This window comes from Corythoichthys intestinalis, chromosome 8 (assembly GCF_030265065.1).
Source record: "Corythoichthys intestinalis isolate RoL2023-P3 chromosome 8, ASM3026506v1, whole genome shotgun sequence".
Taxonomy (NCBI): Eukaryota; Metazoa; Chordata; class Actinopteri; order Syngnathiformes; family Syngnathidae; genus Corythoichthys; species Corythoichthys intestinalis.
Window position 1 is genome coordinate 36,580,584 of NC_080402.1, and position 27,794 is coordinate 36,608,377.

Sequence of the window (27,794 nt, forward strand, 5' to 3'; positions counted from 1 at the left end):
AGATCGACTATGTTCACAGGTAGGCTAGTCATCCAACCTTTTTCTCTTGCATCATTACCCCCATCCTGTCAATCGACCACTCCACTTCTCTATTACCCTCCACCTTTCTGTCCCACGTGTCCATCTTGTCACCTACGGTTCCATAGTGTTTAGCCTCTGTCCCCCAGCTCTGGAACTCTCTACACCCTGATCTACGTAACTTAACATCTCTCCAGTCCCACTTTTCAAATCCAGAATCAAAACCATAAGCGGATTTTAAGGGGGGGGCCCGGCCTCCCTGTTGGCTGAAAAGTGTCACTGCATGAAATTGACTTTCCTATATACCAGTATATAAAAGTTGTAAAGCAATAAAACCAACAAAAATGAATGAAGAAGAAAAAAAAAAAATTATAATAGGTTTAAATTATTTTTCGAACAGATCATGTGACTAGCACCTTAGACGGTCATTTGCTTTGCATATAATTTTCAACAAAAAAAAAAAAAAGGGGGGGGGCAATTATATTTTTCAAATGATTTTTTTCTTTGATTGAATTTTTTTTTTTTTTAAATTGAAGCACCTTTTTTGGGATTGAATGATTTAGACACAAATGTCCTACCCATAACCAAACACAAAAAGGATTGCTTCAATCAAAGAAAACTTTTTCAATGAAATATTAAGTGTTCAAATGCAAATTTTTCAATCTCAAATATTTTTTTTGCTTTCAAAAGCCTTTTCTATGAAATTTTTCTTTTGATTCAAGTGATTTTTCTTTTTGAAAATATATATTTTTGGAAGCAACTTATTTTTTGATTGAATAATAAAGACAAAAGCGTCCAAGCCAAAATGTGGCTCAAACACAAATCAACATTACTTCAATCACAAAAATTTCTTCAATCAAAAAAAAAAAAAACTCGACTCCAATCAAAAAAAAAGAAAAATAGCTTTCACATTAATTTTTTTAAGTTTCAAATTTATTTTTGCATTCAACCACATTTTTTTTTTTTTTTTTGATTGAAGCGACTTTTTTTTTGGATTTAAAATATATGTTTTGATTGAAACTTTTTTTTATTGAAGCAACTTTTTTTTTTTTTTATTGATGAAGCAACTTTTTTTTAAAAAAATTGAATAATAAAGACACAAATCTACCTCCATATGGCTTCACCCAGGGATACAATTTTTGACTGAGGTAACAACATTGGCATGACACTGGCGGGCGTACCATATTCAATGGATGACGATCTTGGCAAAAAGTATTGCCTAAGCAGCCTGATTTAGAATTCCCCTCAAGAATGATGGGAAACAAAAAACGCTTATTGTCAATTTATATTCTCGTAAGTTAATTTTATTGCTCACACTGCGTTTCGGGGTCATCAACATGTGCCCTTCCTGCCCCAAAAGTCAAACTCCGCCTATGATCAGAACTATAGAGATAGACCTACTACCAGCTGGGTTGATTATTGGTGCTGATATTTGGAAATTTGATGTATATTGGTATCAGCCTTTTTTAAAATCCGACCGGCCGATATGGGAAAAAAAATAATTTATAACTTGGTTATTTTGGCTCAGATGCAGCCGCGCCTCTCTCCTGCACTAGTATTCAGACCGTCCTCTGATTGGTTATATGGTGATGGTAAATGGAGTTACACTTGTATTGCGCCTTTCCACTTTTTTTAAGGCTTTCAAAGCCCTTCACACTATATTCTCGTCTACTTACTGGTGACACGGCACCAGGAGCAATGTGGGGTCTTGCTCAAGGATACCTAGACAAGGTCATCAGGACAGAGAATCAAACCCACAACCTCTGGGTTGGGGAACGACTACCACTGAACCACCCACCATTATTTTCTCTTTGTGTGATTCAATAAACATGCTTTAGGCTTTTCAATGAAATTCACCGTTTGCTTTATTCAAAATTTTAACGCATATTTTTACACTTTTACTGCAAGTCATATCGGCTCCAAAAATCGGTTATCGGTCCCTCTACCTACTAATAATCAGTATCGGTCCTGAAAAACTCATACCGGTCGATCTCTACACAAACCCACCTGTTCAAATTATCATACCCAGCTTGACTGCTGTTCTGTGTTACATATTGTTAATGATTCAGATACTTGATTTTGGTTTCGATCTGTGCGTTTTCCAACTTTTGTTTTTCTTGTACAGCGACCTTGAGTGTTTAGAAAGGTACTTTGAAATATCATGCATTTTAATTATTTTCATTATACTCCTTGAACATTTGTTTTCAGACATTCTGCTCTCCTCAGACAGTCCTGCTTAATGAATGGTTGTTTCTTTGTTCCCAGCTAATTGACAGAAAACCAGTCAAAGCAGGGGTGCCCAATCCCGGTCCTCGAGAGCCCCTATCCAGCTTGTTTTCCGTGTCTCCCTCCTTTAACACACCTGAATCAAAGGATCAGCTCATCAGCAAGCTCTGCAGCAGCCTGATATCGATCCTGATTAGTTGATTCAGGTGTGTTAGAGGAGGGAGACATGGAAAACAAGCTGGATAGGGGCAAAAACAAGCTGGATAGGGGCTCTCGAGGACCGGGATTGGGCACCCCTGAGTTAAAGGGTTTACGGCAACTCTTGCCCACAGTCAGCTTGGGTCGCCTCCAGCACCCCTATAACCCACATAAGGATAAGCGGTACGGATAATGAGATGTGGGTTTTTTCCAAAGCACTTTGTTAAACTACTTGAATCATTAGGCAACACAAAAGTTGTAAATCATTGAACTTTATTATTTTTTTAAACTCAATATATAGCCTTCTTAGTAATGGTATAATTCAAAAGTGTGACATCAGTGAAAAAGAAAATCCCTTTTATACAGCAAATTATGTAACACCAATTATGCAACACAAAACAAAGCTCCCAAGACACTTGCCGATAACATGTAATTACAAACGTTACTCAGAATTTTGTAAAACATCAACAAAATAAAATGCATGAAAGAGTGATTTGTAATTGCATACATAGCAAAGCAAACATTTACAACATTGAAGCAGTGTATTCAATCTAATTACAAAGTTCAATATAACCACTCCCAATGGTATGGTAAACAGGAATCACAAAGCACACCCTTGTACACAGTGGCACTATTCACAGACCTCAACTTTTGTGTGTCTGACTTTAATATACACTTTAGAGCAACATCATAATTATCACATGGATTGTCCCGTACACACACACATATATATTATTATTATTTTTTTTTTGGCACTTGCTTTAGAGTATTTGCATTAGCATTAAGCTATCAGATTTTCAGGAACATTCATTCATTCATTTTCCATGCCGCTTATTCCTCAAAAAGTGCAAATAATGGCTTCGCTACTTAGACACGAGGAACTGCCAAAACGCTCTTATTGTTCTAGAATTGGCAGGTGTTGTTAACAGACACAACTAGGGCTGCAGCTATCGAATATTTTAGTAATCGAGTAATCGACTGAAAATTCTATCGATTAATCGAGTAATCGGATAAAACAAATATATTTTTAGGTGAAGAGCAATTATAAATATACATGAGAAAACAAGACATTTCATCTAATTTTTGAACCATTTTCAGTCAATCAATGTCTTTATTTTCGATGTATATTGTTGAAAAAAGCCAACAATTGCATCTCAGATGTAACTAGAATTAAAAAAAAAAAAAAAAAAAGACTAATTCACTGCTTTGACTCAAAAAACTTTAGATCTTATTACAAAAAAATATATATATATCTTACCTAAAAGTGCCGTTACGCTTGATAACACACATCACTTAAAAGTTTGGATTTTTTCCCACGTCTTTCAATTGAATTTCTCTTTGTGTCAAGCCATTTTTAAGTTCTAGTTAAGTTTTAAGTTAGTCTAAACTGCAAGTCCTGATAGGATTTTGAGTTTTTGCAGTGTTCAAAATAAATGTATGATACAGGCTGTATTGGAGCACATTAGCACCAGTGCTACTTGGTGTTTTATCCAGCAATGACTACTGAGCTAAAATTGATAGTTAGCATGATTAAGTTTTTATTTTACACCCTCATCACTCCACAATGCTATGTTATGTTAAAGCCTGTATGTAAGACACGTTAGCCAAGCATCGACAGTGGTCATAATTAATAGAAACCTAGCCCTCCGCAGGGCTAACGTTACTTCAGAACAGTAACGTTAATCTTATTTATTAGCGCTTAGCGCTCTTTATTAGCGCTTAGCGCTCTACTGCTTTAAGATGGCGGCTGTTTACTAAAGCTTCCCAGACGCGGCCGAGTCTGTCATTTAGCATCTAGTTCAACATACATGTGATCTCTATGAGACGCTACCTGTACCAACGTAGCATTGTGCGGGCTAGTATTTAGCAACGTCGGCGTCATTTGTGGCGGCTGTCGGCTGCAGTAAGTTTTTTTCCCCCCCTTCTTCCTCTCCGCACGTGACAGCGCGTTGTCCCGCATTAAAAGTAGTCCGAGCAAAACGTGATGCTTAGAGCTGTCAAAATAAACGATTACTCGAGGTGAATAAAATTACTCGGATCAGTTTTTAAACTCGAGTTACTCGAGTTGCTCGAGTACTCGTTTCAGCTCTAGACACAACCAACAGACATAACCTACTCCTGTTGTTCCACCGCCACAAACGCAGAGATCGCCTTGTGAACAACACGAGGCGAATACACTCCAAAGGATGTGCATTTACATGAGCACTTATGTTCCACATTTCTAAAATTGTATAATGATTTTTGTAAATTGTAATTTATAGTGTGAAAATGGAAACGAGGGTGCACTCTATATGTGAATGAATACTCCAAATGTATGACATGAAACACCACCATTCGGAACATGTACCCATTAACACTTTGTTTCGTGGGGGAATTATGTGCAAACAGTTAAACGTCAAACCTCAACTTTGGCATTCAAGCTTAATGGAGCGAAAAAAGTCTGCTATGGCAGTATTGATGACAACTTGAAACTTAATAAACTGGAATCGGCCTTGTCCACGGCTCTTAAAAAAGATAATCTGCAATAATGGCTACCCTTGCCTCTATTTGTCCATGAGATTGATTAAAGTTTAAACCTTGAAGTAAGCAGAATCAGAGCTGTAATTCCAAATGTGGGTTTATACCTGTGTGTGAGGTACACCACTAATTACTTTCAAAGTTAATTGTTCTTAAATGTTGATTGTCTATTAGTGACCTGCAATGGGGTACCGCACGCATGCTATTTTTAAGACCGTGACGTTGCATCGTAAAGCGGAAGTAAAGCAGAAGAGGGACATTATAGACCCGCCCTCGCATAGAAACCATGTAAATCATGCTACTTTTCTCTGGTAATCTTTCAAAAACGAACATGCCGATCACACAGTGCTTTTTTGGAACTTGTAGAAACGACTCTAGACATTACGACATATGAAGGATGTTTTCTTTATACGTTTCCCGAAAACAAAAACTGGAGGAAAAAATGTGAGGAATGAATCAACTTGCGCGGACTTTATATGCCAGCTTGGTGTATCCATTCACATTTCATATGCAGTAAACATTTTGTCGGGTTGGCATGGTCTTTCAGAGGACAAAGAGGTAAGCCATTTTGATATTTTTAACTTATTTTTTAGCGTGACATGACAATGAATAACCTGAAAGAAATAAAATGGTATCTGACTGCCACTGTTACCTTTTCTGTTGTAAAAAAAAAAAAACTTTAGTAAGGGGGAAGTGTAAATAAATTTTAGAATTAAGATTTGTTATCGATGAAAAAATTAAGTGTTTGTTGGCTGTCACCGAGTAGCATTTGCGATCGCTACACAAAATATAAATTACCCCCAGGAACGGTCAGAGACGTAGGACAACCAGAGGATATAATGTATAGGAAAGACAGGGCTGGTGGTAAAGGATAGCTTATTGAAACAGGAGAATGTCATTGTCAATCGCATAAGAAAAAAGTGTCGATAAAAAAGCTAAGGCTATGCTAAGTTTGGCTCGTTTTTTTTCGTCTTTTTCAGCCCTCGACACTCAAGCCATCTCTTTAACTGAACATTTTTATGTACTTACACATCTATGCAAGTGTATTTGGCACCAGGGACATCATTTTCGGAGAGAATTGGTAGGTTTAGCTTTGTAAACATCTCCTTCGTACACAATTTCCATTCATTTCCTATCGGGGACAAACGGTGGCGTGTCCTCCCTTAGCAACAGTAGCTAACGTGATGAATATTAATGAGCGGAAGTGACGTGTTACTTGTGGTACGCCATTGCTGGCAAGTCCAGGGTTCATCCCCCTCTTGCTCAAAGTCAGCTTGGATAGGCTATAGCTTACCCACGACTCTAATGACAAGTCATAAAGAGCATAAATACATTCATTTTATATTCCATGAAAAAATGACCCCAATGAAGATTTATGCTTTGAAAGTCAAACAAAACTGATAGTAAATGACAGGTTTTAGAAGCTAATGCTTGGTTTCACCAGTTTGCAAAAAGCTCGAGTACATTCACACCCAGTACATTTAACAATTAATAAACAAATCTCATTGGAGTTTAGCTGAGAACCTTTCAAGACGTTACTAGTAGACATGTGCTGGTTACCGGTTTCAGGGTTTACTGTGGTATGAAAACGTCACGGTTTCAAGTCTACTAAAATTTTCAGTCACACCGTATTATGGTATTAGCTATTTTTCATGTCCCAAAAATGCAGCGAGAAATCCGTGGCTTGTAACGGCAGCGCTCACCACTCCCTTCAGTTGTTGCTCTGTCCTGTTTTCGTCGGTGACACTACACTTTGTCCCCCCCTCAAAAAAGACAGTCGCTAGTATGGTAATAGCATTAGTTATTAGTATTTCAGACACCGAAAAGAAACAGAAGGCCGCGGCTTAGAGGGGGAAGGACATCCGACGTGCAGGCAACACCTAAAATATGATTTCACATTTACGTGACCTCATTCGTCAGTTTACACAAAACTTAAGGTAAGTAAACGCTGTCATGAACGTTTCCCACCAGCAATGAGAGCTCACTCTAGGGTGTTTAATTTAAAAAAGGTGTCAATGTTAAAAAAAAAAAAAAAAGGAACCAACAAGTTACTATTAAAGTCTTCCATCATAACAGGGTCTCAGTTTACTGTATGGCTGCCATTGACGGCGCTCAACGCCCAATCCATTAAGACTGAAAGGCAAATGAACGTTTCTTCCTTCCAAACCAGAGCATTCAGTCATTCTTCCTGATTTTCGAGGCATTTACAGGACACTTTCTGTTCATTTTAGAGCATTTCCAGGTCACTTCCTGTTGAGTTTGAGTCACTGCCTATTCATTTGGGAGATACCCAGGTCACTTGCTGTTGAATTTGAGTTACAGAAAAGGAAGTGACCCATAAAATGCCCAAAATCAACAGAAAGTAACTGAAAATCAATAGGCAATGACCTGAAATGCCCCAAAATTACCATATTTTCCGCACTATGTTGAGTTTGAGTCACTGCCTATTCATTTGGGAGATACCCGGGTCACTTGCTGTTGAATTTGAGTTACAAAAAAAGGAAGTGACCCATAAAATGCCCCAAAATCAACAGAAGGTAACTGAAAATCAACAGGCAATGACTTGAAATGCCCACAAATTACCATATTTTCCGCACTATAAATTGAGACTAAAAGCCTTCCATTTTCTCAAATGCTCATAGTGTGCCTTATAATCTGATGCACTTTATATATGGATCAATATTAGTTAAACATGGCACGACAATCCCCTTAACGCACTTCATCTCGTGGATGGATAATGCAACCCCAACAACTACTGCACTTTATAATGCAATGAGTCCTAATCCTCTATATGAAAACAGTTTTCAAATAGGCCATTCATTCATTTAAGGTGCGCCTTATATTGGCATTGGCTGCCACTGATGGCCGTAGAAGTGGGAGGGTCCCGTTTGAAGTGGATGGGGTTCGTTCGCTGCCACCGTCCCAGTTCAAATTGATTGAAAGTCCACTAGAGATAAACTTACAGCAGAAGGATGAAGATGGCTTGTTGTTTTGTAAAATATCCTGGAATGATTTCCTGACCAATGTATCGATAATCGTTGTATCACCATTTCCTGAGATTATCATTATCGTAAGCTTTGTTTCGCAAATCGTATCATATCGTGAGTTACCAAAAGGTTCCCACCCCTAATGTAATCATCATGCAATGTTTTCAATGTTTTTAGACGCTCACTCATGGTATAATAATTTAACCCCTTAATCAAATTATGTGTAATGTTTAATTATCATTGTTATTACTACATTAAATATGGAATAATGATTTTCTTTTCTATTCCATTTATTTTCTATTGTACTGTAGCAAGGGCGTAGGTTTGCATAGAGACGGTAGGAACAAAACACGACCAACTTTTCAGGATGCTCAAATTGTCGCCCCCAACTTTTAAGCAACCTTATTTCCATTCTATTACTTCAGTTATATATGTAATTCAGATTGTCTTTCCATATGTTGTATGGATAGAATTGACCCTACCATTATTAAGATAATTATTTTCATTATGTTCAGACTTACATTTACCCCTTTTTCTTGCTGAACGTGCCGGTCCATTTTTTTCCCCCTCCTCAAACGCACGTTTGATTGGCTGATGACTAGGCTCCCCCTTACCCCCTCCTCCCAACACAAACTTGACAGAAATACATGTCTACATGCCAACTCCTCCGCCCCCTTCGAAGAGGAGGGGTCTTAGAAGTCCTCTTCGGCCGGCAGCCACAGCAGCAGCAGCAGCAGCAGCAGTATCATCAGCAGCAGCGGCACCAGCCGCTGCCACTGTAAGTAATGTAAAAACGTCAATGTTGCAGGTGGTGGGGAGCACGCCACTGATTTTGCTACTGACAGTCCGACCTGCATCAGAGATAGCATAGCATTAAACTGTGTGAACTTGCTAACCTACAAACCTCGAGTACACTGCAAAAACACACGTCTTTAAAATAACTTCCCTTGTTTTCAGTGTAAATCTACTAGAAACAAGTGAAATGATCTGCCAGCGCTTCAAGTAAATTTGACTCAGATTTCTTGAACTAAGAAAAATAGCCAGTGTAGGGAATAACGCCGTTACATAACGGCGTTATTTTTTCAGTAACGGGGTAATCTAACTAATTTTTTCCGCCGTTACCGTTACTGACGTTCAAAAGCGGTGCGCTACTTACTTTGAAAAAATTGAAGAAACTACCAGCCGTAGCAAGTCTACTCTGCTCTGTTTGTCATCAAAGACTTGGGGTGCGTTCAGGTTCGAGAATAGTGCACGTACTTCTTATGACTCCAGGCTGTTTGTCCCTGCTCATTCAATTAGACAATGCTTTCAAGAGCTTGCTAACATTTCTCTGTTTCCTACACCTGAATGCTTGCCTCGTTCCCATTCCCCACTGTCAGCCAGCAAGAATGCTGCTTCCATCTTGAGGACGGCAGACGCTTTGAGGATGACGGGAGTAGTAGGGGCACGAGGCTACCTGAATGGACCCCCTGGATAGATGCGATGGAAGTGATTGTGATTGGCTCAGGGTTAGAGTCATGTGTCATGGTAAGCCAATCAGAGCCGTTTTTTTCACACACAAACCGGAGCAGCGCGTGCGGCAAACACGCGGAAAACAGATGCAGAGGGATATGATAGAAGAGCATTCAGAGGAAAATTTGTGCTTTACGAGGTGGAGATATAAACACTATTTCAAGTTGGTCGAAATTAAAGGAAAGAACGTGCATGTAAAGTGTAATTTATGTCCCGGGGCAAAGCTTTTGTCGACATCTGTGCTAAGCAATTCAAATCTGTTGAAGCACCTAACAACTACACACGCTACCACAAAGCTAGTGGCGAAAAATCCCACCGCAGAAACTGATGATGAGAGGCCATCCACGAGTAGCAAAGATGGTCAGGAAGCCACTGCTGCCAAACAGCAAAAGTTAGATTTTTCTGCCCCCCCAAAAACTACGACATAGACTGAACTCTATGCTTTGCTAGGCAGGTACGTGGTTGAGAATATGTTGCCACTGTCAACAGTAGAGTCAGAGTCCTTCCAGGCCATCACTGCGAAAATTCCAGTGAAAGCAGGGGTCAGAACGCCATATCGAAAAACATTGTCCAAATACTTTGATGCAGAGTATGCAAAAATGAACACAGAGCTGGAGAAGACCTTTGAAGAGTTGGAGTTTCGTTCTACAACTGCAGACATTTGGACTGCCCACAATAAGGGTTACATAGGTAAGTACAAGGCAACACAATACACTGCTTAGTATTTTGAATGCTTCACACCATGTGTAGTTTCTTACCATCTGCTCAGCCGTCCATATGACTAGAGATTGTGATTTATGCTATAGAGGGAAACTTACTTTACTTTGTTTTACTATTGACTTTTGTTAACAAAATACTTGAAGTACAGCAGGCTATGTATACTTGACCAGTTGTCTCAGGTTGTGAGAGTTAGATTTAATTTATTAAACTCACTTTATATTGTTTACTGCTGATTGTTATTTTATTATATTGTTTACTGTTTATTTTTGTTGCACTTCAAGTGTAGGATAAATCTGTTGCTGGTGAGGTGCAATAAATATTACAAGGTTCTATAACACAACTACCTGTCTGTTCTTCTCTATTCAACTGACTTAAATACTGCTCAGAAAATTTCAAATTCTTTGACATACATTCTTTTTAACGGAAATAGTTACTTTCCCTGGTAACTAGTTACTTTTACTATAGAGTAATTCAGTCACTAACTAAGTTACTTTTTGGAAGAAGTAGTGAGTAACTATATTTAATTACTTTTTTTAAGTAACGTGCCCAACACTGAAAATAGCTAGCTGAAATTAAGATTGACAAAGTTATTTATGGTCTAATTACAAATTTGCAGTGTGTTTTCTACTGTTATCGTTAATTGATCGGTGAGAAATATAGTGAACTCTGTTAAAAACTATAGAACCAGCAAAACGTGAGCTAGAAGCTGCTTAGTGAGAGAGGTCCCAGGACCCAGTCTGTGTCTCACGGGAACGTGTTACAGTCTGTGTCTCACAGGAACGTGTTAACAGTCAAAAAAGCACATGCTGATGCTTTTCTTCTTGTAAATGGCCTGGTTTATAAGGAACAAGGCTAGAGTATGTTGTGACTTTACACTTTTAAAACCAAATAGCTATTGGTGCATTCATTAATGATGACTTGAAAAACAAGATGGCGCCGCCGGCAGGTAGCTGTGTAGCTGCTGTCTTGCCTCGAGCTAAACCTGAAATTTACCGAACAAAAAGCAGTAAAATGATAGTTGAAGACGAGCTACTAAACTTCCTCTTCATAAAAAACTTTGGGCCATGATGACATTATTCTGTTATCCACAAGCTATTTCAGCTCGGAGTGGATAGAGTCCTCCATGAAACTTTTGTTTGAGTTGTGCCCTTCCACAACGCAACGGTGCATCTCACACAAAGGACCGCAGAAGGACTGAAACAACATTAAAGCTTGCTTGAGATTATTGAACGAATGTGGGGAGAACACACCACGCTTTGTGTCACATTACTTTGATGAGCCACCGCCTATCGGCTACGACCATATTGATGTCTCTTTACTTCTGGGGCAGCTGCAAAAGCTGAACTCGGACCTTACTGGAGTGAAAAGTGCAATCGAGGCTGAAACGAGCTTTTGCGAGAATCTGAAAGATGTGACTGTGTCACTCGCTAATCGGGTGTCTTCAGTTGAAGCCCAGCACAATGTCAGCCCGAAGGGCTACACAGCACTAGGTGCCATTGTGGAAACAACAATGGCTAACAATGAGCCGCGTGTGCAAGCAGACACCGACACCTCACGCACACAATGGTCAGAGGTGGTTAGAAGACGGCGACAGCGACAGGCGGAGACTCCCGGACGTGGAAGGACCATCAGGCCGGAGCCTCGAACCGGTGGGGAACCTGCCAAACGGGAGAGAAAAAATGGGATCGTCTGCACCTGTGCGTGCTCTACCATCTTGATGGTCAAAACTAAGTTGGTGAACATCTTTGCCACTAAGTTTGACCCTGCGCTTGACGCCGATATGCTTAAGGATTACTTGGAGGAGAAAAAGGTTCAAGTAGTCATGTGCCGGAAGATCGAGACTGCCCAGACCAGATTCAGCTCCTTCAGGTAACCGCGGAGTGCACGGATGGAGCTGAAATGTATGATCCGGGGCTATGGCCAGCTGGGACGTTTATACGCCGCCATTTTGAGCCAAGAAAGCCTATAGTCTCTCCAGCCGAGGATAATCGGATGCCGGGGGTAACTTCCCCTGCGCGCATATCCTCGTAACTATAATGCGGATTGTGTCCTATAATGCACGTGGCCTGCGCGTTGGGCACAGTGCGGCGGACAAATCGCGACGTGTTGTCGTCAATAAACTGTTAGAACAGTGCAAGATTCTCTGGATTCAGGAGACATGGTTAGCCAAACAAGACCTGGATGGGCTAAATGCACTGCATTCCAACTTCCATGGTGCTGGGAGTCAACAGTCGACCTCAGGGACAAGTTTGTGCGGGGAAGAATACCGGGGAGTGTAGTGATACTTTGGAGCTGCACACTTGACCATGTTGTGTCAGTATTAAGACTTGATGTTGACTGGGCGATAGCCATTGAGTATAAAAGTACGGACAGATCGTTTATTATTATTAATATCTATATGCCTTATGAGTCATATGACACTGTGGATGAATACTGCAACAGGTTGGTGTGTATCAATACTTTCATTGAGGGTGGGGTTCAACCTGTGTGTATTTAGTAGGGGATAACAATGCAGACATCTCCGACGGTAATTCTAATTTTGCAAAGCTCTTGCTACAGTTCCACAAGGATAATAGCCTGCTTATGTCCAGCAAACCGTTATCACCCGAAAACAGCTACACATACGTCAGTGAAGTGTGTAATACTGTATCTTGGATCGATCATTGCATATCTACGGCAGATGCCCATGCCTCACTGATGAGTATGGAAATTTGCTACGATCCAGCAACTACTGACCATATTCTGTTAGTAACGTGTCTCAAAGTGGTAATTATACCAATAATAAGCACAGATGAAAACAGAGCCAATTTTGGTAAACTTAACTGGCCAAATTTAACGGAAGATTCTATCAGCAGATACACCATCAACACTGGTATTTTGTTAGATTCTGTGGTATTACTAAAGGAAACGTTATTATGTTGCTATGTAAATTGCAATAATGAACGGCACTGCAAAGAATTGTGCAACCTGTATGATTTCATCATTAAGTGTCTTCACGGCTCTGGTAAGATCTTACATAAAGACAATAATAGGCATACTCATCATGCAAAGCCTATGTGGAATTCTCATGTAGCTGAGCTTCACTCAGCAGCTAGGCAGGCCTTCAAAGAATGGGCAGCGTCAGGAAGAGTTAGATGTGGGACTTTATTTGAGAATAAAAAGTGCACAAATGTGAGGTTTAAGCTTGCTGTGCGTTTTATTAGCAGAAATGAAGCCAGTATGAGGGCAGACTCCCTTGCTGGCAAACTTATTAATCGTAGCTACTGTGACTTTTGGAAGGAGGTGAAAGCACTGAATAATTGCAAAGCTCCCTTGCCATTTTATATCAATGGAGTATGTGGCCCAGATAACATTGCGGAATTATGGCGAGAGCACTACTACAAGCTGTTCAACTGTATTAAGGGAGATACATTCATACCCGATAATGGTGATCTCAATAAGATTATTGCCATTATTGATCAAGAGAACAATAAGGCCCGTGGTGTTGATTGCATTACAGCTGAGCATTTAAAACATGCCAGTCGGAAGAAAGTCAGTCAGTGTTGTTCGGCTATGTTCATTCCCCTTTAAGAAAGCAGTCAGTGTGCTTACGTATGGAGTCACGTGGTTTTCAGGAAGCCAAACAAACAGAAGCCCGGTAGGCTAACGCTACAAGCAAAGGTGATGGAGTCGGGCTTAAGGGAGCTTCGCCAAACTTTCACCCGACATTAAGTTAACTCTTGGCGCGTTCCAGACGGCCTTTCACCCACTGCCCTCCCTGGTTCTCACGATTTCAGGAGAGGATGCTTTCATTGCTTTCTTCTGGTAGCCAAGCCACAGGCTAACGCTAGCGGTTAACGCTAGCGGATAACGCTACAAATGAACGTGATGGAGTCGGCTAGCGGCTCTAAGCCTCTAACCTTGTCAAAACGGCTAAAATTAATGAGTGGAATGGGCACGGACTTCATCTAGCAATCATTAGGCCGCGTTATTTGGTATCTCTGTGTGATTTCTCTGAAGGCTTTCATGATGGTAAAGCACTCAGCATAAAGTATAAATCAACAGTGAAGCCTATATATAATATGACATTTTAATGGCCACAGCTATTTTTCCTGTATGTGTTTGCTTTATTCTGCCATCTTAATTATTTGTTTTATTGGCATCAGAGCAAGACAGCTTTGATCTGGATGTGTCTGTGTGGGGGATGCATGTATTAAAAAATGTTCTGGAAAAAAAAACCTGAAACCTTGACGTAAACACTTGTGTTGAATAATTATGTCACAGCAGCAATTACCAATAAGTTGTCTGAAGTGTACTGTTAAAGCTGCAAGTCATTTGTGTTACAATGACATGTTTGCGCAGTCGTCAGATTGATTTTTATAATGTTGTACATTTTTCAAGTCATACAAGCTGTTATAAATGTTCACACTAGAATTCTTATTGTTTACAATTTTTTTTTTTATATACTTAATGTTTATCGAGGTGAATCTGCTCAATTTACCGTGATACGTACTTAAGGCCATATCGCCCAGCCCAACTATGCAGACATTTTTTTCAGATAATCATACATTATTCATAATCAGAATGAAAAGTTCAATCACAATTGAGTTTTTCCATAATTGCTCAACTCACTGATGCACTTTAGAGATGAAAATAAAGGAAAAGAAGATGAAAGAGACAACCAATTGAAGCAACGTATTACTCTTGTGGTGGAAGAGAATGTAGGCTAACATGTAGTATGTATAGACCCTACTCACGTGACGTCACAGCCACGCCCCCGCGCCATGTTGTCCGGATACTCGTCATGTTAATGCGTTAGCGCTTCGTAAATTCCTCCTATTATGGCGTGTTTTTCTGCTCGTTAACATTAATAATCAAAATGGTGAAGTCGTGTGTGGCGGTCGGTTGCAAAAACAGAGAAGATAGACAGAGAGACTTGAATTTTTACCGTATTCCGAGAGACCCGAAGAGGAGACCGAGATTGACTGCTGCAATTCGACGAGAAAACTGGGCTCCAAACGACTACCACAGATTATGTAGTAGTCATTTTATATCTGGTAAGATGCATTTAATATATATTTAGAGGGTTTTGGGCTGACAACCACAATTAAGATCATTGCTAGGCTAATCGCCGACAACATACACTCAGACGTTGTGAATGAACTACCTGAAAATATATAATTATAAGCGGATAATCAGACAGTTGTCATAAAATTAATTTACAATTTCACTATTGAGGTCAAAAGCCAAAAAATAAATTCAACTAGGGACAATCTGGAGTAGTGCTATCGCACTTCATATTTATTACATATTATATATGTATATAGTGAGAGTGCTATCGCTAAACCATATAAACATTAAAAGCCCTAGCTCCATTGACAAATGATATGAAATACATTAGACTTGACAGTGGATGTTAGCAAGAACAAAAGATTTTGAATTGAAAATTTCGTAACTCACCTTCCGAGCACAAGATTCCTGCCGAATTTTCGTGTACGAGGACCTGTTTCACCCAACCAGCAACGTAGCATTTATAAGCCTCCAAGCTCTTAAAAGTTTTTCAAACTTTCGTGAGAATAGGCTGATTTTGTGTGGACAAGATAGTTGTAAATATCAGGATATCAGATGTCAGGCGAAGCCAGCGGGTCGAAAAACATCGATTTAGGCATCAAATACGGATCTGGCGAATGAATAAACGGAAGCTTTTCCACGTAACGCCTTTTATGCAACGCATCCAATGAGTTTACAGCGTCAGATAACACCGGGGCTTCCATGAATTGCTCTATAACTTGCTCGACTAATTGAAAACAATGAGAATAGGTCTAAAAAATAGGTACAATATGGCAGCCGGAAACAGCGACACGCCCATTTTGTGACGTAGGTGAGTAGGGTCTATAGGTTAAGTCGTATCTCCCCACCGCATTGCCCCCCCCCCCCCCCCAAAATACAAAAAACAACCACTGTAAATTTCCTTTATATGAAGCAAGGGGTAATTCCCCTATTTTGAAAAATGACTTTCTCCCATAAACACTATAATAATTTTAAGTTTTTTTTTTCATTTTTACGTAGGAAATATCAGAATATTCTCCTGACCCCTGTTCACCTAATCTGTTTGGTCTTATTAATGTCCTGTCCCTCAGCAAAAAATGTGCACATGTGACATGTAGGTTATGCTGTCATAGTGTCCCTACCAATGTTGAGACCAAACCTACGCCCTTGTACTGTAACGATTGTTGTGTCAGTTTGTTCCTAGGGACTGCAGTTTGTGCACAGTGAAATAGAAGACTCGGAAGAGAAAATCCAAAAGGCTGGATACACTGCTTCAGTGAAGGGGAACACAAAGGAGTAAAATGGATAGGCTCTTTCTGTTACATTGTAGAACGTAACTGAGCCTGAAGAGCAATCCAACAACATGCCGATACGTTTTGGATTGGTACAGGTGGTGACCACAACCTCATTGCTGTCGTGCCAAGCCGACAGTTTGACGTTGAACCACTCCACGCACCAAGACTGAGCATTGCGGCCCAGTCGACTGGTGGGACCTTTACGGTCAATACTACCGTAAGCCAACCCGATCCCGGTAAAGTTGCTGTTTTTAATCTTAATTTCCCAGTAGTGGCACCCACTACTGAAACCCTGAGAGGCGAGCACCTGAGAGCAGACAGAGAAGCGTTCGGGGCAGTCGTTGTATGTCGTGGAATTAGGTTGGTCTGAGACAGATGCCCTAGTGAAGCCCTCAGTTAGTATGATGCGTTTGTGCGCTGTCATTGGATCAAAACTGACTGCAGTGCCATCTGTTAGTACAGAAAAAAAAAAGTTAAGGTCATTACAATTATAGTGAAATTACAATTCTATCAGTTGCCAAATCTTGGCTAGGCTATTAACAGTGAATTGTATTAGTTTGGAGTATCCTGATGGATAATAAAGGATTACTAAACAACGACATTGGCCTCCCCAAAAGTATTGAAACCAAGGTAACACTTTGCTGTAGGCTAAAGGTGACTATAAAAAAAAAAAAAAAGTAATTTGGAAGGATTCAAAATACACCTTCATCTGTGTTTCTAATGTAGCCCGCGTTTCTTGATATATTGATTATTCAAACACTCCAATTGAATTTCTATGCTCAGGTTTAGATTTGGGTTGGAAAGATTAAATTCATACGAGTAAACGGTGTTGACCACTGTCCCTGAAACTGTTGACTTTGCCAAGTTGTACACTACCACCACCTCCAAAAATAAAAATAAATAAATAAAATAATTCAAAGATTGATGCCACTAACACAAAAGAAAAAGAGGCTGCAGTTAAAAGCTATGAAAAGCATTTAGGGAAAAAAAAAAAAAAATTACATAAAATCAACGAGTCATTGACTTCTCAAACTTTCATCTACGGTATTTTAGTTCTCCGTCTCTATTAATAATTTTGCAAAATTAAATTATTGGCCATTTAATTAATAACAATGCCATCTATATTTAAATGGTACCAAATCCAGATGTAAATAAACATCTGAATATACAGTAAAAGCTGAACTGTTGTCTTATATTCATCTTTTCATGTCAAACTCAATGTTTTCATTCTACAACAAATATGGAAATATGGAATGAGCTCCACTATTCAAACCCTTTTGAAAGGATCAAGTGCTGAAAAATATATCTAGTTTTCTATTAAATCATCTTAATACTATGTAAGGGCACTAGATACTTTGATGTCCAGTGTATCACAAAAGTGAGAACACCCCTCGCATTTCTGCAGATATTTAAGTATATCTTTTCATGGGACAACACTGACATAATGACATTTTGACACAATGAAAAGTAGTCTGTGTGCAGCTTATATAATAGAATTAAAATTTATTTTCCCCCTCAAAATATAGCCATTAATATTTAAACCCCTGGCAACAAAAGTGAGTACACCCCTTTGAAAAAACTTAGAGTGGGGCAAATAAGTATTTAGTGAACCACTAATTGTGCAAGTTCTCCCGCTTGAAAATATTAGAGAGGCCTGTAATTGTCAACATGGTTAAACCTCAACCATGAGAGACAGAATGTGTGAAGAAAAAAAAAAAAGATCACATTGTTTGATTTTTAAATAATTTATTTGCAAATCATGGTGGAAAATAAGTATTTGGTCAATACTAAAAGTTCATCTCAATACTTTGTTATGTACCCTTTGTTGGCAATAACGGAGGCCAAACGTTTTCTGTAACTCTTCACAAGCTTTTCACACACTGTTGCTGGTATTTTGGCCCATTCCTCCATGCAGATCTCCTCTAGAGCAGTGCTGTTTTGGGGCTGTCATTGGGCAACACGGACTTTCAACTCCCTCCACAGATTTTCTATGGAGTTGAGATCTGGAGACAGGCTAGGCCACTCCAGGACCTTGAAATGCTTTTTACGAAGCCACTCCTTTGTTGCCCTGGCTGTGTGATTGGGATCATTGTCATGCTGAAAGACCCAGCCACGTCTCCTCTTCAATGCCCTTGCTGATGGAAGGAGATTTTCACTCAAAATCTCTCGATACATGGCCCCATTCATTCTTTCCTTTACACAGATCAGTCGTCCTGGTCCCTTTGCAGAAAAACAGCCCCAAAGCATGATGTTTCCACCCCCATGCTTCAACTGGGTATGGTGTTCTTCGGATGCAATTCAGTATTCTTTCTCCTCCAAACACGAGAACCTGTGTTTCTACCAAAAAGTTCTATTTTGGTTTCATCTGACCATAACACATTCTCCCAGTCCTCTTCTGGATCATCCAAATGCTCTCTAGCGAACAGCAGACGGGCCTGGACATGTACTTTCTTCAGCAGGGGGACACGTCTGGCAGTGCAGGATTTGAGTCCCTGGCGGCGCATTGTGTTACTGATAGTAACCTTTGTTACTGTGGTCCCAGCTCTCTGTAGGTCATTCACTAGGTCCCATCATGTGGTTCTGGGATTTTTTGCTCACCGTTCTTGTTATCATTTTGACGCCACGGGGTGAGATCTTGCATGGAGCCCCAGATCGAGGGAGATTATCAGTGGTCTTGTTTGTCTTCCATTTTCTAATAATTGCTCCCACAGTTGATTTCTTTACACCAAGCGTTTTACCTTTTGCAGAATCAGTCTTCCCAGCCTGGTGCATTTCTACAGTTTTGTCTCTGGTGTCCTTCGACAGCTCTTTGGTCTTGGCCATAGTGGAGTTTGGATTCTGACTGACTGAGGTTGTGGACAGGTGTCTTTTATACCAATAATGAGTTAAAACAGGTGCCAAGAAGTTAGACCTCTTTGACAGCCAGAAATCTTGCTTGTTTGTAGGTGACCAAATCATTATTTTCCACTCTACTTTGGAAACAAATTCTTTAAAAATCATATAATGTGATTTTCTGTTTTTTTTCACATTCTGTCTCTCATGGTTGAGGTTTACCCAAGTTGACAATTACATTCCTCTCTAATCTTTTCAAGTAGGAGAACTTGCACAATTGGTGGTTGACTAAGTACGTATTTGCCCCACTGTACATCAATAAATGTCCAAATTGAGTACTGCTTGTCATTTTCCCTCCAAAATGTCATGTGACTCGTTACAGGAGGGCTGTCAGCATTGCTGCAGAGATTGAAGAGGTGGGGGGTAAGCCTGTTAGTGCTCAGACCATTCACCCACTCTACATCAAATTGGTGTGCATGGCTGTCACCCCAGGAGGAAGCCTCTTCTGAAGACTGTACACAAGAAAGCCCGCAAACATTTTGCTAGTAACATGTCAAAAGCCCGCCCATCTCATCAGACCATAGGACATGGTTTCAGTAATCCATGTGCTTTGTTGACAGCCATGCACATCAAATTGATGTAGAGTGCGGCGAATGGTCTGAGCACTAACAGGCTGACCCCCCCACCGCTTCAATCTCTGCAGCAGTGCATACAGCACTCCTGTAACGAGTCACATGACATTTTGGAGGGAAAATGACAAGGAGTACTCCATTTGGACATTTAGGGATGTACGTTTTTTCAAAGGGGTGTACCCACTTTTGTTGCCAGGGGTTTAGATATTAATGGCTATATTTTGAGTTATTTTGAGGGGGAAAATAAATTAACTCTATTATATAATCTGCACACAGACTACTTTCCATTTTGTCAAAGTGTCATTTTGTCAGTGTTGTCTCATGAAAAGATATACTTAAATATCTGCAGAAATGCGAGGGGTGTACTCACTTTTGTGATACACTGTATCTGAAGGTGTTCCTGTAATTTTGTAACTGCTGCTTGTTTGGTTTTCAAAGGAATTCAAATGGGCTCAGCAGTTTGTTGTGGTGTGTATTTTTGGAATGACGCACTCAATGATTGGCTGAGAATTTGAGACATTATTTGAGGACGGATAGTAACAACATTATAGGCAATGTAAGATAATAAAACCGGATAAACCCAGGGACGTACACTTCAGAAGGTTGTGTCTTTTTTCACCGATAAGGTTGGTAGGGCTGTCCATCATTTCTAAAGCAAAAATGAGACGAACAAGTGCAGAAACGATGAACAAAATCTCATATCCATTTAAATGGTTGGACAGCATTACTACACGCATTCATGCAGACAAGGCGTACCTGTTTTTTCCTTGGGTTCAGAAGGTGTCTCAGATAGGTGGGGTCTGAGTTTTGGTTTCGTATCACACAACAGGTTTTCCATAGAATAAGACAATTTTTGCATACCAATCTTGCTGGGTTCCGGGTGTTGCCTGGCCTTAAAGATTTTTTCTAAAGAAAACAAAAGTTCAAATACATTACATTATAACATTTGACTTTTGGTTAAAGATATTACAGTATTGTCATATTGTCTCACTTTGTGAAGTCTTCTTGTCATATTTGACCTTGTCTGCCTTGGCTGCTGGAGGAGCGCTTTTCATGGGGTGGACTGTCGGGATGTTCTCTAAAAAAGAAAATATTTTGTTCTCTGACTGGTTGTTGTGATGTAATAATAAAGATTTTGCCCTATGGTGCATAAATGATTTAATAATACAACCATTACAATAAAACCATTCCATATTTCTAATTGACAAAAGCCTGTCATTTTTACAGGACTACAGATCTTTTATATGCAGTCAACATAATGTGGAATAAATGCTCCCACAAAATCTCACCTGTTTTAATTATTGGTAGTCGGGCATTAACTGGCTGACTCAGAATGTAATTCATCTGTTTCTTCAGATTAACTGCAAACTCCTCATTTGCTGTCAATAATTTGGAGTCCAAGTTGATTCGAGGAGTGTAAGGATCAAAAGTTGCAGCTTTGGGCAAGTTAAGTGAAACCTGTGAGGAAGGAAACACAAATTACACAAGTGGGAAATAGATACTACGGATGTTCCATAAAAGTACATTCTGGTTATGGAGCCAATTTACATGCACAATTGATAAAATATGTTACCCCCATGTGCTTTGTCACAACAAGCATTTGTTAAAAATTTCAGTACACTAATAATTAATTACAGTAAAGAGCTGGTGTTTTCATACAAAACTTGCTTGGCAAAACATGGCAATACTTTTGAGTAAGAAGCAAGATGAGAGAATCACAAGAGTGCTGAATGAACAAGAAAACCACCATTAGCTTACCTGCAGAAAATAAATTTTTTGTGACTGAGAAAGTAGACTCTGGATATCTGCTTTAGACGTGCTCAAGCTATCGATATTCTCAGAAAACCTTTTCATTAAAACCCTGAGTTTTGTCTGAGAAGACTCCAGCTCTTGGTCCACTACGCTCATAGCGGCACGCTCCTCAGCAGCCAGCATGTCTCTGATCTGTTGATACTCATTGGCCATAGCCTTCTTCTTGGTGGTAGCACTGCCCTAGAAAATGAGCGCAAAGGATCAATATCCAATATTATAAAAAAAAAAAAAAAAAATCATATGACTCCTAGTAAAAGCTAAACAATCATTAGCTAGGATGTCATAAGATTCAGACAGAACTGTCACAGAGCTGCAGTCTGAGCTTCTGTTCAGTCACAAGGTGTTTTCAATGAATGTCAAAGATTTGTGTCATATTTGGACATTTAAAATTATATTATAGATTACAGTGGTACCTCGACATTCGATCACTTTGACACACAAGCTTTTCGAAATCCGGCGTAAAATTTGACTTGCCAAGCCTCTTCTGAAGACGGTACACAAGAAAGCCCGCCCGTCTCATCAGACCATAGGAGATGGTTCCAGTAATCCAAGTACTTTGTTGACATGTCTTCAGCAAACTGTTTGCGGCCTTTCTTGTGTACAGTCTTCAGAGGAGGCTTCCTCCTGGGGTGACAGTCATGCAGACAGCACTCCTATTACGAGTCACATGACATTTTGGAGGGAAAATGACAAGCAGTACTCAATTTGGACATTTAGGGATGTACGTTTTTTTCAAAGGAGTGTACTCACTTTTGTTGCCAGGGGTTTAGATATTAATGGCTAAATTTTGAGTTATTTGGAGGGGAAAATAAATTAACTCTATTATATATGCTGCAAACAGACTATTTTTCATTGTGTCAAAGTGTCACTTGGTCAGTGTTGTCCCATGATAAGATATACTTAAATATCTGCAGAAATGCTAGGGGTGTACTCACTTTTGTGATACACTGTACAATTAAAGAGTGAAGTTACCTTTAGGGCAAGCTTTATGTCTTCCATTTGAGATAAAACAGTTTCATTCTTTTTAAGTTTCTTGTCCACGAAATCCAACTTCTGTCTCAAGCTAGACTGCAAAGAGAATGAAAAGAGTCACTTTAACAATCGTGCTTAGGAGATTACATCAGCAATAAAATATGGCGTTTTTTTCTTCTTTTTTTTAACCTCTGACTCACTCTCACAAGTGTGACTGGGTGTAGATTTGGGAAAGGTTTATTCATTAACTTACTCTAAACCAGTGCTTCTCAATTATTTTGTATTAATTATTATTATTATAAGTACACCTCTGTGTCCTTGTCAAAACAACCATAACATGTAATAACGATAACGCTAGATCGAGTCCGCCAAAGGATGACGTACGAATCGCTTGGCTTTATTCCTCTACTGACTCTGATCGGGGCGTTGGAGGAATATTTGTGCTTAGACAGTAGCGCGGGGGTATTAGAAGTGACAATCTAGATCTAGCGTTATCGTTATTACATGTTATCCTTGTTTTGATATTTGTTTGCTTGCCTTTGTGTGGGACTGTACTCAATAAACCTTTTGAATTCTGCAATAATCATTAATAAACATTGTCTATTGAGCAAAAGTGTAATTGTTGCTGACTCACCGCAAACCCGGAAATTTCGTGTAACAATTGTCCGAAAAAAGAAACCGTTTGAAGCTAGACGCAATTATTTCTACCGTAATTTCCGGACTACAAGCCGCTATTTTTTCCCCTCATTTTGGGTCCTGCGTCGTGTGCAATGATGCGGCCAATTTGTGCATTTTTCTGACGGCCGCCCGGGGCGCTCGAGCGTGGAATGTGGGAGTGAGATACGTGGAATATATGCGTCGAGGAAGACGGTTTGCACTATTACCGGTGGTTTAACTTTGTGCGTTGTGCATGAATAGAGGTGGTAGACCCTCATCTTTGTGCATGAGTAGAATTGGCAGACCCGCATCATGGAAAATGCTAGAAGGAATTAAATTGGCCATCCAAGTTGTTTGGAAGCTTAGATGACTAGCGGCGAGAGATCGTTTGCCAAGACTTGCTGCATGCGAAGAGCAGCTTTTGCACAGGTATGCCGAGGGAGCCTGGCAGCGTGAAGCGGTGTACTGTGAAAGATGTCCGCCATCACCAACAGGTTTCTAGGGGCCAGTCTGCTGCGTGACGAGGAGGATGGCACGGGCTCAGGAGGGAATTTGCCTCATTATGGGAGACATTGAAGGCGACAACGAAGGAGAGACTGAGTAGGTGCGTGGTGAAGTGTATCTGAGCGTCTTCATATCCAACACTGAGGGTAAAGACTTCCATGGTTTGAGTGCACAGGAGGAAGAGGAAGATGAAGATGGCTGACAAAGACTTTTATGTTTTTAATAACCAGCCCACTTAGTGCTGTTACCGCCGTGTTGATGCTATGTAACTTCCGTGCCGCCGCTATATAACTGCCGTGTTTGCTGGTGCTGTTTGGAACGAAAAGTTAAGGTGTGTTATTAAAATTTTGAAAACTCTGTATTTCTTTGTCAATATCACATGTTACTAAGTGGGCACACGCGGCTTATAGGCAGAAGAGGCTTATGTATGTACAAAATGGTTTTTCCTTTAAAAATGTACTGGGTGAGGCTTGTAATCAGGGGCGCCCAATAGTCCAGAAACTACGGTAAATAAAAATGAATAACAAATTATCCTTAGCACTTGTTGTATTTTGCTCACATATTAAATTACTAACACAAGCACATTCATATCTTTGTCTTAACCCTGCAATGCCTGCAATATGAAGCAATTGTCAGAGAATCACAAGATTAAATAAAAAAATAAGGTCTTAATGAAACCTTTTTTTCAAATTTGTAAAAAAAAAAAAAATCATGTGTAATAAGCGCTCTAATATCTATAACACTTGCTAAATCCTTTTTTTTTTCTCATGGAACCTGCAGGTGCATGAGTTGACTTGCATCCATTTTTTTTTTGAGGAGAGATATTTCAAAATTCTGAATTAGTCTCAAAATCAGGAAACTCTAAGTGCATCGAATGTGATACATTTGGCAAGAAAGGGTTTTAAGCAAATAGCCATTGAATTCTTAACACTGTTGACCTCTTGAGCTTCTAGACCACTTGATGGCGCCATAGAGTAAATGAAGCACCATGAAGCTTTACTACATGTGCAAACCAATTGGATGCAAGCTTCATTGCTTCATGAGGCTTCATTTGGCCATCCCTAGGAATTAATAGCTGATTGGACTTTCTTAAACATGTATATAATCTATGTGACATGGTTAGTGCTGATTGGGATTGATAACAGAATCGTTACATAATCTGCCAAATGATTTCATGCTATAGAAACACTCCCTACACACGTCGCTGCGACAGTGAAGTAAAACTGCGTGTGCTAAATCTGGCTGCCCTCTGTAGGCCTCTGCTGACTGGGGGCCCTAGGCAAATGCCTGGTTTGCCTAATGGGACGCGACACCTCTGCTCCCATAATAGTGACTTTGTCTATTTTTTGGGGGGGGAGGGGGGGTGTAGTGTCACTGACAGACACAGGACAGAGCAACAACTGGAAGGGGATGGGTCACCATTGCCGCTCCAAGCCACGGATTTCTCGCCACATTTTTAGGACCTCAAAAATAGCTAATACCGTAACCACGGTATGACGGAATATTTTAGTGGGTTTGAAACTGTGACCTTTTCATACCACGGTAGGTAAACCTTGAAACTGGTAACTGGCACATGCATCAAAGTTTAATGTAACTCTTTACTCATTGGCTGCTATTGACAGTGATGGACGTCTAATCCAGTTGAAATGGGAAAGCTGGCGTTCATTCCATGCCAGCCACCTGTTCAAATTTATTAGACGCCTACTAGTGACAAACTAATTTAAAGTAGTCACAAGGAAAGCAGGTGTCAGCCGATGTACCAAGAGAAATCCCACACCATGAGCCCAGATCCCAGAGAACTCATTATCTCACAAGCTTGAGGCTCATCGAGCCCCACAGTTAAATTACAAACCTCTTGCTTGGCCCTCTGCTGCTCGGGTGAGATGAAGTCGCAGGATTTGTGCGTTTGCTGGAAACACAAGGTGCAGATGAGGCAATCGTGCTGGGTGCAGAAGAGCTCCATGAGTTTGTGATGATCTGGGCAGATGCGTTCCAACAAATCATCGACGCAGTCGGTCAACTGGTGTACGCGGAACACCGGGTTCTCGCGGTGAGGACGCAGGTGCTCGGCGCAATAGGAGGCCATGCAAGTGAGGCAAGTCTTGACCGCCTCGGCTGTCATACACGTATCACAGCGTACGCTGGCATCTGTGGTCGTTTTGCTTTCCGCCATTCCACCGGAAAGGTATTGGGTCGTCTTCGCCTCACATGTCGAGCGCATTTTATATGTCTCTACCACGGCACTGAGGACAGTGTTTTTCTTAAGTTCCGGCTTGATATAGTAGACGCAACGACATTGTGGACAGTTGTAGCTTTCCTTCCAAGTATCGAGCAGGCACTGCTGGCAAAAGTTGTGGCCGCAAGGTGTTGTCACCGGATGGTCAAAAATACTCAGGCAGATACTGCATGTCAGCTCGTCACTTAAACTGAGCAGGGAGTGCTGCGGGAAGTCCTCGTCCGCCATGACGACGCACCAAAATGACAGCAGGCAGGAAAGAGAAACGAAACTTATCTATTCTCAAGAAACGAAACTAGTGCCGAGTCTTTTGTCACGTGACTTTTTTTTTTTTTTTTTTTTAGTCCAGTGTTTCTCAATTATTTTCTGTTACGCCCCCCTCAGGAAGACGCAAACGTTTCGTGTGTCCCCCCCCCCCCCCCCACAACTCTGCTGCCACTGTAAATAGGCTATATATATTTGTTTAAAAAGGTAAAAAAATAAAATTATTGTAAGTACACCTCTGCATAGCATTGTCCTTGTTCACACAAAAAATAATAGTAGTTGTAGTAGTACTGTAAATCAAGCTTCAATAAAGTTATACTTTAACATTTTGTTTGTAACGGAAAACAAAGCACATCTTTGCCTGAATTAAAAAAAAAAGTCACATCCAAACAACACACTCAAGATGCATTTTTTGACTATTTGATACTGAAAAATCAAATTTAATGAAATCCATAAATAAAAATAAATGTACATTGATGAGCAACGTAATAAATAAATTTACATTGATGAGCAACAATAACACAAGAGAACAATATGCCAAATAGTTTGAACGAAAAAAAAAAAAAAAAAAACTACAGTGTCATTGGACGGAGGGAATTTTTATTTTGGTTGCAGGTGGTATCAGCTGCTTTGCTATGGTGTGGGGTTAATTTTGCACTGAGCAGCTTGGTATGCCACCTTATGTGATGCTAACAGTGTTAGCTGGTTTACTGATGTGACACTCACAAAGCGGGATGATTGTTAGCAATATTCTGCACGTTTTCGCTGGAAAAACAATCAAGCGGCTTATTAATGTGATCAAGGTCTAATGTCTTGAATTAATATCTTTAAATGATTTGGCTTCATGCTGTCCGCTGCCAACATTTTTAGACACAGTAAACATATTGGTCTTTCCTCTTCTTCCACTGTATTAAAAGTTAAGCCAAACGCCACATACGCTTTGTCATATATCCTTGTCTTAGCTCTTAATATCTCCAGTGCTTTTTGCTGTGTGCTCTTGTTTGCTTCAAAAATATTGCGCACACTCTAAAAATGAGAGTGCCACTGCCATCCAATGAGTGGATGTTTCACTTTTTCTGGTACGGCAAAAAAGTATGTTCCCCGAGGTCACATGTGCCCCCCCGGCATCGCTCTGCGCCCCCCTGTGGGGGGGGGGGGGGGGCGCCATTATTTGAGAAGGACTGACTTAGTCAAAGCAACGTAGCAATTTGGTCTGACGTCATAGAATGAAGTATGGAGCGTTTCTTTTTCATAAGTTTTAATACAGTCTTTCAAAATATATTATTTACAGAGATTCTATGTTTCACATCTTGTCTTTGGACTTGCGGTTTTTTTCCAAAGCACATTACATCAGAGGCACAATTTCAATCCCTTTCTTCTGAAT

At 40.1% G+C, this 27,794-nt stretch overlaps 1 protein-coding gene across 2 annotated transcripts; it reads right to left on the minus strand.

Moving 5' to 3' along the window:
• Positions 1-2,698: 2,698 nt before the first annotated feature.
• trim25 (tripartite motif containing 25) lies at positions 2,699-26,449 on the minus strand. 2 transcript variants are annotated; one of them, XM_057843152.1, is made up of 9 exons: positions 25,763-26,448; positions 22,750-22,845; positions 21,724-21,957; positions 21,255-21,423; positions 20,957-21,043; positions 20,722-20,871; positions 20,558-20,614; positions 16,809-16,951; positions 2,699-8,797 (listed from the first exon to the last, which is right to left on the minus strand). In XM_057843152.1, exons 1-9 carry the CDS (start codon positions 26,372-26,374, stop codon positions 8,639-8,641), a joined length of 1,707 nt encoding a protein of 568 aa, XP_057699135.1. In that variant the 5' UTR covers positions 26,375-26,448; the 3' UTR covers positions 2,699-8,638. The 2 variants fall into 2 exon arrangements, with proteins under 2 accessions (XP_057699135.1, XP_057699134.1); XM_057843151.1 differs by lacking the exon at positions 2,699-8,797 and having other exon boundaries at positions 16,093-16,951; positions 25,763-26,449.
• Positions 26,450-27,794: the final 1,345 nt, after the last annotated feature.

Coding starts and splice junctions, on each gene's coding strand:
- trim25 (XM_057843151.1), bottom strand. CDS start 26,374: ATGGCGGACGAGGACTTCCCGCAGCACTCCCTGCTCAGTTTAAGTGAC. Junction 20,615..20,721: donor TGAACCCAAGGAAAAAACAG/GTACGCCTTGTC, acceptor TTTTTGCTTTAG/AAATGATGGACAGCCCTACC. Junction 16,952..20,557: donor AAGACACAACCTTCTGAAGT/GTACGTCCCTGG, acceptor CTGTACTAACAG/ATGGCACTGCAGTCAGTTTT.